Below are 15448 nucleotides of genomic sequence, written 5' to 3' on the forward strand. Positions count from 1 at the left end.
ATCAGGATGCATTATCGGACGAATGCAAGCCGGCAGAGGCAGTGTGATGCTTTGGCCAATGTTCTGCTGGAAAACCGTGGGTCCTGCCATTCATGTGGATGTTACTTTGACATGTACCACCTACCTAAACATTGTTGCAGACCATGTGCAACCTTTCGCGGCAACTGAATTGTATAAAAAGGGGGACTTACACAATATTAGGCAGGTGGTTATAATGTTATGGCTGATTGGTGTATACAGTGCAATCTATGAGTGTTTGGACAGTTTTGTTATTTTTGCTTTCTACTCCGGCACTTTGGGTTTTAAATAATACAATGAGGATCGAGTTAAACTATAGAATGTAAACTTAAATTTTAATCAAAATGTATTTGGGACTGGTAATACTACACAACATCTGGACAAAAATAAACAAGAAAATCACAAAAGAGCCGGCAAGATCTGACATTTTGCCTCTGCGGTCACCTATTGGTTGATCCTAAAAATGCAATCTGGAATCATAAAACAGATTAACTTCAAACATAATTATTCCCTTCACTAAACAGTATGTAGTAATTCCTAAACACAATTTTATTCTGTTTATAAAAGTTATTGTGGGTCCCTTTAATTGGCTGCCATGAGTGCCGTGCATTATGGTTCTCCAACTATGGTTCTGTTATTTAACCTTTATTTTTATTACTGAGACCTGCAGATGAGCCCTGTGTTGACACATCAAGTACATACATTTCTATTAAAATGCTCTGTTTTACACAGTACTAAGTATGGGGAATACTGACACCAAATAATTATGAGCACACAAATCATAAGACACACAGAGGAAAACATTCCTCTAAAATACTTTTGCCTTAGAGCAATTCTTTAACTAAATATGGTATTTGAAATTGGTTGTGAGGAAAACTAAAAGCAGAAGCATGAAAAATTAAGTCATTTTATTTTTACAATTGTCCACAGTGAGTTGCTTCTTTCTGGGCTGAATACTGTGGTGCCAGTGCTAGTCAATCTGGCCAGTATATTTCCCACTTTAAGACCTATATTGAGTTGGATAGCAGCCCACAGGGGAAATAACTTATTGTACAATATTATTGGTGGTAACCATCTAACACTCCAACTGAATAGAATGCATCACTGTAACACCTAGTGTCCTTCGCTCATTTGCTGTCCACATTATGTTAGTGTAGCAAATATCAGGGTGATTAAAGCACTCTACATTAATTTGTTGCACTATACTGCAGCCAACACTACTCATCACCCTGCATGTTTACACAACTGTAAATGTGTAAACATGCATAATACTAAGTATTATTATGACATCATACCATTGTTTTGAAAAAACTTTTATTCATGATTTATGTATTTATTTATTTTTTATTGACTTTTGGTCATCCCTATAAATCTGTTTTGTTTGTTGGAAATCTACCAAATGGCTCCTTTAATGGGGAAGTCATTTATTAACACTTTCTCTCCTCTCCCTCCCCTGTCTCTCCCTCCCCTGTCCCTCTTTCCCCATTACCTCTCTCCCTGGTCTCTCCCTCTCTATCTCTCCTCTCTGTTTCTTTCCCTGTCTCTCTCAGGGTACAGCCAGTAGTGAAGTGAATGCAACAGAGGAAATGTCGACTCTGGTCAACTACATCGAACCTGTTAAGTTTAAAAGCTTCGAGAACGCAAACAGTAAGTGTCTGCCTGCCTTCAGTGCGAGGCATGAGTAGTAAGCCGTGGTTGGCGCCAAGTTTGTGTGTGGGTGGATATGCATCATTTGTCCTAACCACCTTTCTCATGTAGCTCATTAGGCCAGCTAAATGACTCTTCATAGTTAATGATTAGCTAAGATAAATACACACTCAGATTGATTTTGACTTTGAAATGCTCTCAATTTCCTTTTCAATTAATTTCTTTATTGGCATGACTTGACAATGTACACATTGCCATAGTGTACCCTAATAATTGTATTTACAATATAACATAATTCAAGTAATGATAATAATCAAGATTGTCAACGAGTAAATATTAAAAGAAATCATATATAAACTAAACAATAGCACAAGATAGGTTTCTAGGTCTGTCAGCCAACGTCCTTTATTTACTTTTCTTTCTCTCTCCCTTTCTTTCTCTCACTTTTCTTTCTCTCTCTTTCAGAGAGGAATAAGTATTTTGAAATGTCGTCATTTGTGGAAACCAAGGGTATGGACACGCTGAAGAGTTCTCCTATCGAGTTTGTTGAGTACAATAAGAAGCAACTCAGTCGTATCTATCCAAAAGGCACCAGAGTAGACAGTTCCAACTACATGCCACAACTCTTTTGGAACGTTGGCTGCCAGATGGTGGCATTAAACTTTCAGACACTTGGTAAGTCCACCATCTTTTATTTTATTTTTAAAGATTAATGGTTTCAGGAATGTTATGCCTTATTGGAAAGGAAAGTGGTGAAAGAGTTGTTCCTGAAAGAACAGTGGCAGGATTTGAACCAACTCTGCAACAGTGGCTTAGACCACTGGGACGCCCTAGGAAATAACCTTTCACTCTTCAACCATTGCACTTCTGATCTCATCTTAACCTTGAGTTCTTTTCTCATCTTGCTCTTATTCCTCTATCTGTCCTGTGTGTCTCTCTGTTCCTTTGTTTCATTTGTTTCTATGGCTAACACATCTTCTTCCTCCACCCTCTCTCAACCCCCTCTCTCAGACCTGCCCATGCAGTTGAACATGGGTGTGTTTGAGTACAATGGGCGCAGTGGCTACCTTCTCAAACCTGAGTTCATGAGAAGAACCGACAAGCACTTTGACCCCTTCACTGAGAACATTGTGGATGGAATTGTAGCCAACACCGTGAAGATCAAGGTAAGTGTGTGTTTGTGTGATCCTGGTTTTACCAGTTCCAAAAGTTTCCAGAAAGATTGTCAAACCTGTCATAGTAATAAAAAACGATTTCCAGGATTAGGTTAAGAGTAAATCCTTTGTTGGTAGTGTCTTTTTGGGGTTTGTTTTAGGTTTAGTCATGGAGTAAAGGTTAGGGTCAGATTAAGTATATTGCAGTTAAAAGTAAGGATAGGTTTATGTTAAAATCAGATTTAGGATTGGAGTTAGTTTAGGGAAAATTGGGAATACTTTTTCTTGTCAGCTCTAGGATTACACCTGTCATCCTTTCGAATAACGGCCCAACATTGTAACCACTAGGCTACTAACTAAGATTCTACGATCTGTCCTTCTTTTGACAGGTGATCTCGGGCCAGTTCCTGACTGATAAAAAGGTGGGCGTATATGTGGAGGTGGACATATTTGGACTTCCTGCTGATACGAAGAGAAAGCATCGTACCAAGACATCTAACGGAAACTCTCTAGACCCCGTTTGGGATGAAGAGGTCTTCGTCTTTAGCAAGGTAACTTCATTGAGTGAGGTGTACTTACTGTGAATCAGTTGTTTTGTTGTCCAATTTAGCAATCTTAAGATGGATGCACTAACTGTAAATTGTGGATAATTGCATCTGCTAAATGACTAGAATATGAAATTTAAATGCAGTTTATTCACCAGTTTTTTTTCAACTGTTCGTGTGTCCTAAACCTGAACCATGATTAAGCAACTGATGACAAACTGATAATTTCTCTCTGCCTCTAGATTGTCCTTCCAACCCTGGCCTCTCTGAGGATAGCAGTGTTTGAGGAGAACGGGAAGTTCCTGGGACATCGAATATGCCCTGTTTCAACCATCCGCCCTGGTGAGTAGAGATATGATGGATTCTGGGATTGGTCTTTTGTTTTTCAGCTGTCTGCAGAAATGATGAAAAAGTACATGTTTTCAAACTGATCCATTTGGTACAGGTTCCTCTGCTCTCTCTCTTCCTGTCCCCATTTGGAAATATCTTTACAGAGCAATGTCAACCTTTTCTGATTTCACCATAGTTCTTATAATTTAAACAAACACATGCAGACCACCTCAGCTCACACAGACACTCATTGAATATTCTAGTATTTTTTTGCTTTTAACAATATATCCTACTGACTAGTCACTCTCCCCCTACCATTTGTACATACAGAGCCTTGCAAAAGTATTCAAGACCCCAGAACAATTCCCCAATGTTATAGAATAACTATTAGTCAAATCGTGCAGTTTGATATTTCATTTTATACACTGACAATCAAAATCAATTATTGTATGGTGACATTGCTTTTTGGATGGTGAAAAAAACATAAATATGTTGCTTCCATAAATGTTCAGGACTTTTTGCTGCAATTTCACATTTAAGTGTTTTGGTATGTAGCAGAATTGTACATGGTTTCGGATCAATCCTGTCTCATTTTTCTTGGCAGATTTGCTACAGGCTATTCAGGTTGGTTGTACAATGCTTGTGGGCTGCGATTTTTTTATTAATGCCACAAATTCTTAATAAAATCAAAATCAGGATATAAGCTTGGGGACATTCACCTTTTTGTTTTTGAGCCACTCCAATGTGGCATTGGCCTTGTGCTTTGGTGCCAAAACAAAATAACTTGGAGAGAACATGGGGGGATAAAAGTTAGAGAAAGTTGTTTTTGGATAGAACAATTTTGATCAACACAAAGATGCTGAAAACAATGTCTGTCTATACGTGTAGGTTACCACTACATCAGTCTGAAGAATGAGCTGAACCAGCCCCTGATGCTGCCTTCGCTATTGGTCTTCACCGAGGCTCAAGACTACATTCCCAACGAACACCAGGGTAAGAAACTATACTAACCATAACCAGGCTTGGAATTTCGTCATTTTAGCGACAAGGCCATTTGGTCTTTGGTGTCACAAAAATGTTTAGGGCACCGAGGCCACATGCCAGGGCACAAAGGTCATTGAGTGAAATAAGAGGATTTGGAGCTTACAAATGAACAAAAAAACATGCATGGCATAAAAACATACATTATTCACTTATTTAATATCATATTTTGAATACTAATTTATTATAACACGTTTTAATCCTTGAAATTACATCTACTCCTCCCTCAACATTTTTGTAGATTCTGGAATCGGTTTCATTTCAGAAGTTTTAGTTGGGAGCGTTCACATGACGACAACAAACAGGCTACAGTATTGATGGTAACGTTAAGGCTAGCTAGCCAGAAGCATAACATTACCTCCCTAGCCAAAAGTAAACCGCAAAGTATCCTTTAACATCACAATCACCTGTGCTAATGAGTACAACCTAAATAAACAAATATACTGCCTTTTTTTTGTGCGGAGCAAGTAATTCTTATTTTCTAATCTTTCACCACAAACGTCAATATAGAACATGAAAGACTACATTGATCTTAACACTAGAACAGCCAGGCCTTTCGGACCCCCAGTATCCGCCAGAGCCAAACGGCGTTTGGCGTCATTAGCATACACATTTTCCCTTTTAGCATTCACATTCTCCTCCACAGCGTCACCATCCAGCCAGAGCATCAGTTCATCTACTGGGTCGTTATCAAACTATATATAATAGTCTAAAAACATAATGAGTTACAGAATTTGTTTGTTTAAAATGGTTAATGAATTTGAAGAATACAAGAATGTGTTTCTTTGAAGATCTTCTTATATTAATTTAATTATTTCTAAGAACACAGTATTTCATTCGTTTATTAGGCCCTAGAAATTTACAAAATGAAAATTACACGGCCAATCTATAGGTGATATGAATTGTCTATAGGTAATATGAATAAATTATACAAAAATGGAGAGGGGTCTATTTCTCCAAATGAATAGGCTATGTGAATGGCACATTTTTGCAGGTCTCTCCTGGGGGTTCTAGGATATAAGCTTGGGGACATTCACCTTTTTGTTTTTGAGCCACTCCAATGTGGCATTGGCCTTGTGCTTTGGTGCCAAAACAAAATAACTTGGAGAGAACATGGGGGGATAAAAGTTAGAGAAAGTTGTTTTTGGATAGAACAATTTTGATCAACACAAAGATGCTGAAAACAATGTCTGTCTATACGTGTAGGTTACCACTACATCAGTCTGAAGAATGAGCTGAACCAGATCTTCTTATATTAATTTAATTATTTCTAAGAACACAGTATTTTCATTCGTTTATTAGGCCCTAGAAATTTACAAAATGAAAATTACACGGCCAATCTATAGGTGATATGAATTGTCTATAGGTAATATGAATAAATGATACAAAAATGGAGAGGGGTCTATTTCTCCAAATGAATAGGCTATGTGAATGGCAAATTTTTGCAGGTCTCTCCTGGGGGTTCTAGTGGGGCAGATCGAGTTGATTTCAGCGCCAATGCATAGCTCTAGTCCCCTGGATTACATATGAGATTTGTCTATAAGTGACATCAGTAAGTTATAGAAAAACGGAGCTGAGTTTTTTTTTTTAATAGACAAGGTCCCTTTTTCTAAAGGAATGGGCTATAAAAATAGTGTCTTTGCAGGACTCTCCCAGGGGACGTCATGCATTCAGTGAGGGGTGATTAGCACCTGGGTACCATTAGTGGCTGCTTAGGTGCCAGTGCTAAGTGGTGTGGGCTGTTGGCCGATTAAGTTGCAAAACAGTAAAAAAAAAAAATAGGTAAATAGTCTCTAAATAGTTTTGTGATTTTAGAATTCTGACAACGGAACAATGTAATATACGTCTATTTAGGAAAAGTCATGGAAGGAGGAGGGTGAAGCTTTCAAAATTGCAGTTTTATTTTAATTACAAACTCAAATACTGATATTCCGATGTTGGACTTCCTCAGAAAGCAACTTAGCATCCAGCATCCAGACACACATTGAAACACTACTCAATACAAGTGGCTTTGTTGACATGACTGCAATACAACTTCAATACCATTTCTGATTGGCTGTTGTTTAATTCAGATTTGAATGTTAAATTGCTAGCTGTTTCTGATTGGCTGCTGTTAAAAAATAAATCAGTTGTTTGTCATTCAATTCAATATGTGCTTTTTTGATGATAACAATTGTAATAATAATAATAATCTTAACTCATAACAATAATAATAATCAATAATATTCAGGGCAATTAGCCTACATCTTATTTGGGTATTAAAGGATTAAGGGATCCCTTAATATTAAGGGATAATGGATAGGGGGACGCTGGCCCAAAAAAGGTTGAGAACCATTAACACTGCCCATAACCCCATAGCACTACATAGATAACAAAAACTAGTGTTGATTGTAACTAATGTCTTTTAAACCAATCATATTTGCAAGTTTCAGACAGAGATTGGAGTGGCTCTTTGAAATCATACGTGTCCCAACTACTAACTGTTTGTGTGTGTTTGTGGTGTTAGAGTATGCTGAGGCCCTGACCAACCCCATCAAACATGTGAGTCTGCTGGCTCAGAGAGAAAGACAACTGGCTTCTTTGATTGAGGACAACAGTGAGGTGAGGAGCCCCCCCCACACACACACACACACACACACAGAATTATAAAGTCTGCCATTATTATAATAACACCATCTGTTTATTTAAAACAGCCAGTTGTGCGCATTTACTAAAGGGAAGTTAATTGGAATCACAAAGTATCGCAACAGCATTGTATATTGTGAGGTTCCTGGCAGTACCCAGGCCTAGTCAGATGACCATGCTTTGGTTTTATTTTGTCTGTGCTACCATCTCCAAATTCACTCCACCACCACCTTACAGAGAGTGTTGGAGCAACCAAAGTTGTGTGAGATTGATTGGGAGGGCGATGCCCCGAAGGTCAAGGTCCCCTCCCCACTTCACCAGGTCCCTGCCCCTGTTGATGACATCAGCGAGATTATCAACTCACCAGGGCAAGGTAAGCTCACATCTTTTTTCGGTGTAACAGTACAGTGAAGGAAATTAGGCATCCCTGTATAGTTCACAATGGGAACAGACAGTCTCCATTTTGAATTGTTCAGTTTTATTCATAATTGGCCAACCCTTGCGTCGTCAATAGGCATCAGCCAATGATGAAATCCCATCCCCCCTAGAAGGTTGAAGACACTACCCATGCTAAATTGGCTTTTTAACTCCAATAGCGTTAGATATACTGTTTTTTGTGGACTGAGTTATGACTTGTATTTCTTGTTAATTAACGTGTACTCATGCATAGCCGTGTGTGTGTGTGTCGCGAGAGAAAGCACTCATAAGTCTTTACTGGGGTCCAGACTTACTACATTGCAGACAAATATCCCAATGTTTAGTAAGTCTAGGACAGACGTGGTATTTCAATAGAATTAGAAGTGCTGTATCCTAAAGTTAAAATCACTGTGTTACATTTCAATCACTCCTGTCCCTGTCGACATCTCCATGTTTCAGGCCAGAAAGAGGATCTTATTGCCACAGTCCTGGCGAGTAAGTGATCTCCATTTCACCCAACCACTGTACATTACCACAGAACGCGTTATGTCCCATGCGGTGGGCAGCCCAACCAGTTAACTACATTGTTTTCTTCCCTCTCCTTTTCTTCCACCTGCCCTCTTTCTTCCTTTGCCTCTCTCTCCCCCTCTCCCCCCCACCACTCAGAACTCCAGCCTCAGTCCCTAGAAGAGCTGAAACAGCATAAGTCCTATCTCAAGCTTTTGAAAAAGCAATGCAAAGAGCTCAAGGAGATCCGCAAGAAACACCTCAAGAAGGTTTGACACATGCACACTCCCTCTTTCACTTTGTGTCTCTATCACTCTTGCTTTCTCACTCACGTACTCTCTCTTGATCGCCGCTTACTTGCTAACTCTATCACTCCCTCACTCTTGGTCTTTGTCATTCAGGCTCATTCACTCACTGCAGCAGAATCTGGCCAATAAACAACTGCATTTAGGAATGCACGGATATATTGCCCAGCAATTGGTATCGGTTAGTTATAGGCAAAATGTAATAATCAGTATAAGCTGATTGCTTTCAATTTACTGATTATTTCAGGCCAATTGTGCCTTCATCTGAATAGGCATCTAATATACTCCAGTAATTTTCATCAACTTTTTTGCTCATCGTTGAACTATTGTTTTAATGTAATTTTTCTTATTTTCAGTTTTGTCTTATGTCTTATTTATTTATCTGCATTGTATAATGTACAATTACAGAAAGATAGTCTTTATTTATTAAGTATTTAGAAGTAACTTTTGTACGATTGAATTTGCATTTGTTGAAATAAGAAGCATCATCAAAGGGAACATATTATTTTTTATTCAATATATTGTATATTGGTTATTGTTTCGGTCAACAATGTTCTTATCAATGCATACCTAACTGCAATATATTTATTTGTGCTTGTGAATTGATAGGTGTGGGCCCTGAGTAAGGAACAGAGGAATCGCTGTAACCAGCTCCAGTCAGACACAGAGAGACGACGCAGTCAGATGGAAAAACACTTGAAACGCAGTATAAAGAAGAAGTAAGAGGCCGTGGGGGTGATGAGGATTATGATGACAAGCCCCTTACGCATATCCATGTGTTAATTCATTAGTTGTTAACTAATTTATGTCATCAGCTGCTTCTCGTGGGCTGATTTAAATATTTTATTAAGCATCTGTCAAAGCCCACATAGAATTTACATAACCAATCAGTTTCAAACCAAATTATGCACATACTGGTCTAAATGTGATTGCATGTCAAATTCATTTTTTATGTTACTGTATGTATACCTTTTCAATATACACATTTTTATACCATTTAAAATGTGTATAAATTAACTTGGTTATCTGCATATGTTCAGGCTTTCAAATCAATCAGTATTCTCATATACCTACTTTTTTAATGGTAATTAGTCACTACCATTACGACTACTGAAATGGATGCAAACCTTGAAATACGTGGCCGTGGGTGGTCCAGCAGGCTAAGCTTACAAGTGCACATGAATTGCTGCCACATGGGTTCAAACCCGGCCCACTGCTCGTTGAGCAAAACATCTCCACCGTCAACCATTGTCTATCAAATAAAAAATTCAATGCATTTATTTTGGTTAGTTTCTTTGTGTGTGTATGTCTTAGTGAGTCAGCTGAGCCGGTGCAGAAGCAGTTGACAGCATTGGAGATGGAGGTGAAGACAAAAACAGTGCAGCTCAGACAGTGGCAGATGGAGGAGCTCCTGAAACTCCGCAAGGAACAACACAAGCTGGAGAGAGAGAAGAAACACCAACACTTGGAGGAGGTACAAACGTGTACATGACACGACACGTGCACGCAGACACATACGTATGTACACACAAACATTCATTTATGGTGCTGTGTGTTCCAGTCTTTTCCAAAACTGAAGGAGGTGGCCCAGGAATGTCAGACGGCTCAGCTAAAAAAGCTCAAAGACATTTGTGATAGGTAAGGTGTCATTTAACACATTAATAAACCATGTGGTTTGAACCCTGAATACTGATTGTCTGAAAGCTGTGGTGATGTAAGGGACATCACATTGACTTTTACTCATAATTATATTTGTTTTGGTAACAGGTTAATAACAGAAATACACATAAAAAAAGGTGTATACTTAAAAGTACAGTATTCAAATAGTTTTATAATCCAGAATTCCTTGCACAATGGGGAAGAAAACATAATATTTTTTTCAACATTGTAATATTTAATTAACATTATTTCTGCTACACGTTTAGCAGTTTCAGTAGCCATTATATAAATAATGACTACTGCTTTCTTATTCTTTATAACCATTGGATTTCTCCTAATACAGCTGGATTTAATGGAAAAAAGATATCATCTTTTATGGTAATTTATATAGCCGGTCAAAGCACTGTAAAGGGAAATTCACTTGTCCTGTCCCCAGTGTCAAGGTCAATCATTTGTGCCAGAACACTGAACATACATGTGCCATTGCTTTCTAATAACTTTGAAATACTCTGAATGTGGAAGGGGTTACATCAAAACACTATCAAGTCGGCAAAATTAGATTTTCTTTTGTTGTTTACAGAGAGAAGAAGGAGCTTCAGAAGATTCTAGACAGGAAGAGACTGAACAGTATTGTCGAGGCCAAGAGCAGAGAAAGCGAGAAGGCCGAGCAGTACGTGTGTGTTTTACCAACAAATCACACTTTATTTTGAGGGTTTGAATTTCCATCTGTAGATCTATATGTTGTTAGGTTTAGAATTAAATTTAGGGTAAGGATGTTAGAGTTAATGGTTAAGTACCTAAAATGTTACTGATAGTGAGTAAATAGTAAATGATAGTCAAAGCATCTACAGAAACTCTTTCGGGAAACTCAAAATAAAGTGTTACCTATGGCATGGAACAAAAATATTTTGCTGTTGCCCACAAGGAAAAATCTATTTACAGCTTAGGGTTTCAGTTGAGGTAAAAATTGTTGGGTTTATGTTACGGTAAGAATTTGACTGCTACTCAGGTCATGCATTTGCTGATATGCTCCTCCTTTTTAAACATCCCATCACACTCTACAAAGAAACTGCTAAAATGTGTTTTATTGTTGTATTGGCAGATTTGAACCGATGTGGTCATATAACACTAGGGCCTCTAAATGCCTAACAGTAAAATCTATCTGCAAAAACACAGCCTTTTCATTTTGGACATAGTCTTTTCTAATAACTCCTCTCGGTTTTGTCAACTATAGACAGACCTTATATGTTATTAATCTAGGAGACTAGAGCTATGCATTGGCTTTGAAATCAACTCGATAGCCCCATGACAACCCCCGGGAGAGTCCTGCAAAGACGCACCTTTCACATAGCCTATTCATATTGGACCTTGTCTTTTTCTTATTCTTTTTTCTTATTCATGTCACCTCTAGACAATTCATGTCACCTATAGATTGGCTGTGTCATTTTCATTTTGTACATTTGTAGGGCCTAATAAACAAATGAAAATACTGTAGCCTATGTTCTTAGAAATAATGCTTCTCTGTATCCTTTTTGTATGATAAGACATTCTTGTATTTTTTCAAATTCATTAACTATTTAAAACAAATTCTGTAATTCATTATTTTTAGACTGTTCTACGTATATGAAGACCCTGTAGATGAACTGAACTTCTGACTGGATGGTGACGCTGCAGAGGAGAATGTGTATGCTAATAGGGCCGATTCGTATGCTAATGACGACAAACTGCGTTCGGCTCAGGCTGTTAATGTTCGTCTGAAAGGCTTGGCGGTTCTAGTGATAATTCTCAGATGCTAACTTTATCTCCCCTCCCTTAGGGAACTGATAGAGATCAACAGGAAGCATATCTCAGACTCGGTCACCTTAATCCGTCGGGTAAGAGTGCAGGCCTCACATTGTCACCTTGTGTGTCCCTAAGCAAGACCGTTAACCCTAATTGCTCCAAGGTTGTTTTCCCCTAACCCCAAAAAAATAAACTTATAGGCCAACCTTTTTCTGTCTGAAAGGGCACGTGGGTAATATCAGACACATTGCTCATCAAAGAATGTCTACATTATTTGCAGATGTATTGTTTTAGATTTTGGTTATTTTAGCCTGTCAGACAATGGACCTAATTGCCCTAAAGATGTGGACACTACGTTGGATAAAGGAACAAGACCCATGACTTCACCGTGGGCTTAGAATTCCTGTCTACAGCAATGGCTGTATGAAATGTACAAAGAAATAAAAATGGGATAAACTTTTGTCGGAATAAAAGGGGACCAATATTTTAAAAAATATGGATAAAATGCTGGGTACAAAATGCTAATAATAATATATTTTTCTTGCTTTAGTTGGATGATGCCCAATTAAAGCGTCAAGAGAAGTTATTAATCGGACATAGAGAAGTCCTAAGACACATTGAGGAAGACCAACCACTGGTGAGAAAATACCCACACATCCAGTTGCACTTTCAAACATGCTTAACTGGCATGGCTGTTCATATGAAATACATTTTATCTAATCTTTCATCTCTTATTTTTTGTGTGTGTCTGTGTCCATGTGTCTAGATGAAAGCCCGTTTGGAGCAAGACTTGAACGAGGAGCTACAGCGTCTACCAGAGGAGATCTGCACATACCTGCAAACAGAACTTGAGTCCAAAGGTCTCCGTAGTGACGCTCTATTTTCATCCAATCACAACAGTCCAAGTCCTAGCTCCAGCTCGGGCCCACCTTCCAACTGCTCCACGCCCACTTTTCCCCTAACTCCCAATAGGAGCACCTGGAACAGGAGCATGGACAATAGCATTGCCTCATTGGTAGACTCATCCTCTTCCTCTACTCCTGTCCTATCAGAAGCAGAGTTGACGGGGTAAATTTTAATATGTACATTTATTGAATAATTGTCCTGGGCTTTTGTTGGTGAACTTCTAATGTTTTCATTTTTAAATTGTTTTTATTTGTAATAGAATTTTACTTATTCTAAAAAAATCTAATTCTTCTCACCGGGGTTTTAGAGGGAGAAAGATATTGAAGTGATACTTTTCTTCATGAAATTAATGTATTTTTTCCATGCCTGTGTCTTTTTGAAATGTGTTCTCTTTACCAAAGCCCTTTGCTTGTTTGACACACACTCCAGCATTAAATTCTCAAGTTGTATGCAAGCACCTTTTTTTCTCAATATATTTCCGTTTGCTATCTGTCCAAAACTGAAATGTTATCTGTTCAAATTTAAATAGCATTGTATAGCTGAGAATTCATTTTTGAAACCAGAAAGTCAGGAACCAAAACTATTTAAACCAATGCAGCTGTTAGGAGCTAAATATCAAATAATTTCTGGCTAGCAATTAGCTGTTTTAATGTGATAGTGAAGTAAAACAAAAATTACTTGGCAAAATAGAAAAATGGTCAAGCAAGAATTTCCCTTCCTTTTCCAGAAGCTCTTGCATTAAAATGGCATTATAAATTTTTTTCACTATTTTATGGTATTATTTCACCCTCATAGTGTTGAAATATTTACAAAACAATCCATAGACCAAGCTGCAGTACTTGAGTTAGACCACCAAACGGCAATGTTGTATCAGCAGAAGCAAGCGGTTTCTCTTAGCCCTTTTAAGACTGTTTTTGTCCACACTCAATAAATAAAGAAAGCCACTTGAGGATTACATATGGAACGGCGGATCGTGTCACTAATCTTACGTGATCAATTGCTAGGATGCTGATGCTAATCCCCTGATTTGCATCTTGGACATTCATGGATAAACAGAGAGGGACGAAATAATAGAGGGATGATGTGTACACGATACTTTGTGCGTTGTTAGCCTCATTGGCCAGGGATCATATTTTGACCTCTGACCCCTGTGAGGTGTGATACGGTACCTTCTCAGACACACACCCTATTGCTGTCCACAGTTAAGCTTCCTGATGTGTTGGCTAAGCATGCGGCTTAAGTTGCTTTCTATTCATTATATAGGGCACTGCTTTTGACTAGAGCCATGGTCAACGTAGTGTACTATACAGTGAACAGTGGAGACATATGGGACACTGAATAAATTAATCCTCTGAACCCCCCATGTTCAGTTGCCATTACATAAATTAGTTTGCATACCATATATAGATTATATTATTATTTGTGTTTTGCTGGAGATTATTTCTGTGTGTGCAAGTGTTAATCTCCAGAGTAGACCACTAAGCTTTTTCTCATCTCTTACTTCTCCATCGATGCTCACAGTTAGCAAGAGAGACAGACAGAGAAAAGTAAGAGTATCCCCCCTTTTCTTTCTTTCATTTCAGCCATTTTCCATGCATTAGTTAATCAAATCACATTTATTTGATGAATTCTTTTTTAGCATCCAGTTGTCACAAAGAGCTTAAATATACAGTATAAAACCTGAGAGAACAAGCAACACCGATGTGAAATCTCAGTAGCTAACAAAAACGCCCTGTAACTGTCGGGATCTAGGAAGAAACCTAGAGAGGCTTAACCGCCTTAAGCGCACAGTGGTTTAATACAGCGTAAAACCTTTTTCCATTTAAGTTGACTTTTCTTAGCTGAGCATTCAGAGGTTGAAACCACATGTTCAGAATGATGCGGTGAGTCCAGTAAATGGGTCAGGGTTTCTGTAGCCTCAGTTAGAAAAGCAGAATTGGATCAGTGGACTGGGAACAGGGACCTTCATATATCCCTCTCAGAAGCTGTCTCTCCTATTTCTGTTTCTACCAGCTCTCCATACCCTCTCTCTCTAGATCACTCTGCCCCTGTCTCTCTCACTTTTTGTTGTGAAGTTGACATCCTTCACACTAGTTTTGGCATCTGCTGCGTGCCACACAATGTTATACACATTTATTTACTAACCAAGGGCATGCAAATACCGCCGATGTTCCATTCTCCACTGCTTCCTCAATCTAACTGCAGACTCAAATGCATGCTGAAATGGCAAGTGAGAAGGCAGTAGTGTGTGTCATTCTATAGGAGGCAGATGTTAGGTTACTGTGGATATAAAAATTTAAACAAAATAACCCAGCAGACACACACACAGCCACACAGCTCTACCATATTAATGATGAAACCCCTCCATGACATGTTGGTCTCCTTGTTTGGGACAGTGTACACTCGAGGAGCAGATGTTATCCGTCGGCAGACAGTGAATTCTAATATTCCATGGATACATTTAAAAAATATATATCTATTAATCTGAGTAACTTCATATTGTTGTCTGTTT

At 38.4% G+C, this 15448-nt stretch overlaps 1 protein-coding gene across 2 annotated transcripts in view; it reads left to right on the forward strand.

Annotated features, from left to right (window-relative positions):
* The window catches only part of plcb3 (phospholipase C, beta 3 (phosphatidylinositol-specific)), a 73919-nt gene extending 60529 nt beyond the window's left edge, over positions 1-13390 (forward strand). The window contains exons 17-33 of one of the 2 annotated variants that reach the window (XM_010865891.3): positions 1569-1665; positions 2131-2340; positions 2677-2831; positions 3209-3370; positions 3607-3706; positions 4583-4687; positions 7242-7336; positions 7598-7733; positions 8237-8272; positions 8444-8553; positions 9199-9308; positions 9880-10063; positions 10151-10227; positions 10829-10918; positions 12065-12122; positions 12581-12667; positions 12797-13390. In XM_010865891.3, the coding sequence (XP_010864193.1) occupies positions 1569-1665; positions 2131-2340; positions 2677-2831; positions 3209-3370; positions 3607-3706; positions 4583-4687; positions 7242-7336; positions 7598-7733; positions 8237-8272; positions 8444-8553; positions 9199-9308; positions 9880-10063; positions 10151-10227; positions 10829-10918; positions 12065-12122; positions 12581-12667; positions 12797-13102 (2118 nt within the window). In that variant the 3' untranslated portion in view covers positions 13103-13390. The remainder of the gene's footprint in view (positions 1-1568; positions 1666-2130; positions 2341-2676; positions 2832-3208; positions 3371-3606; positions 3707-4582; positions 4688-7241; positions 7337-7597; positions 7734-8236; positions 8273-8443; positions 8554-9198; positions 9309-9879; positions 10064-10150; positions 10228-10828; positions 10919-12064; positions 12123-12580; positions 12668-12796) is intronic. The other variant, XM_010865892.5, reaches the window with a different exon arrangement.
* Positions 13391-15448: the final 2058 nt, after the last annotated feature.

Source organism: Esox lucius, chromosome 24 (genome assembly GCF_011004845.1).
Source record: "Esox lucius isolate fEsoLuc1 chromosome 24, fEsoLuc1.pri, whole genome shotgun sequence".
Lineage (NCBI taxonomy): Eukaryota > Metazoa > Chordata > Actinopteri > Esociformes > Esocidae > Esox > Esox lucius.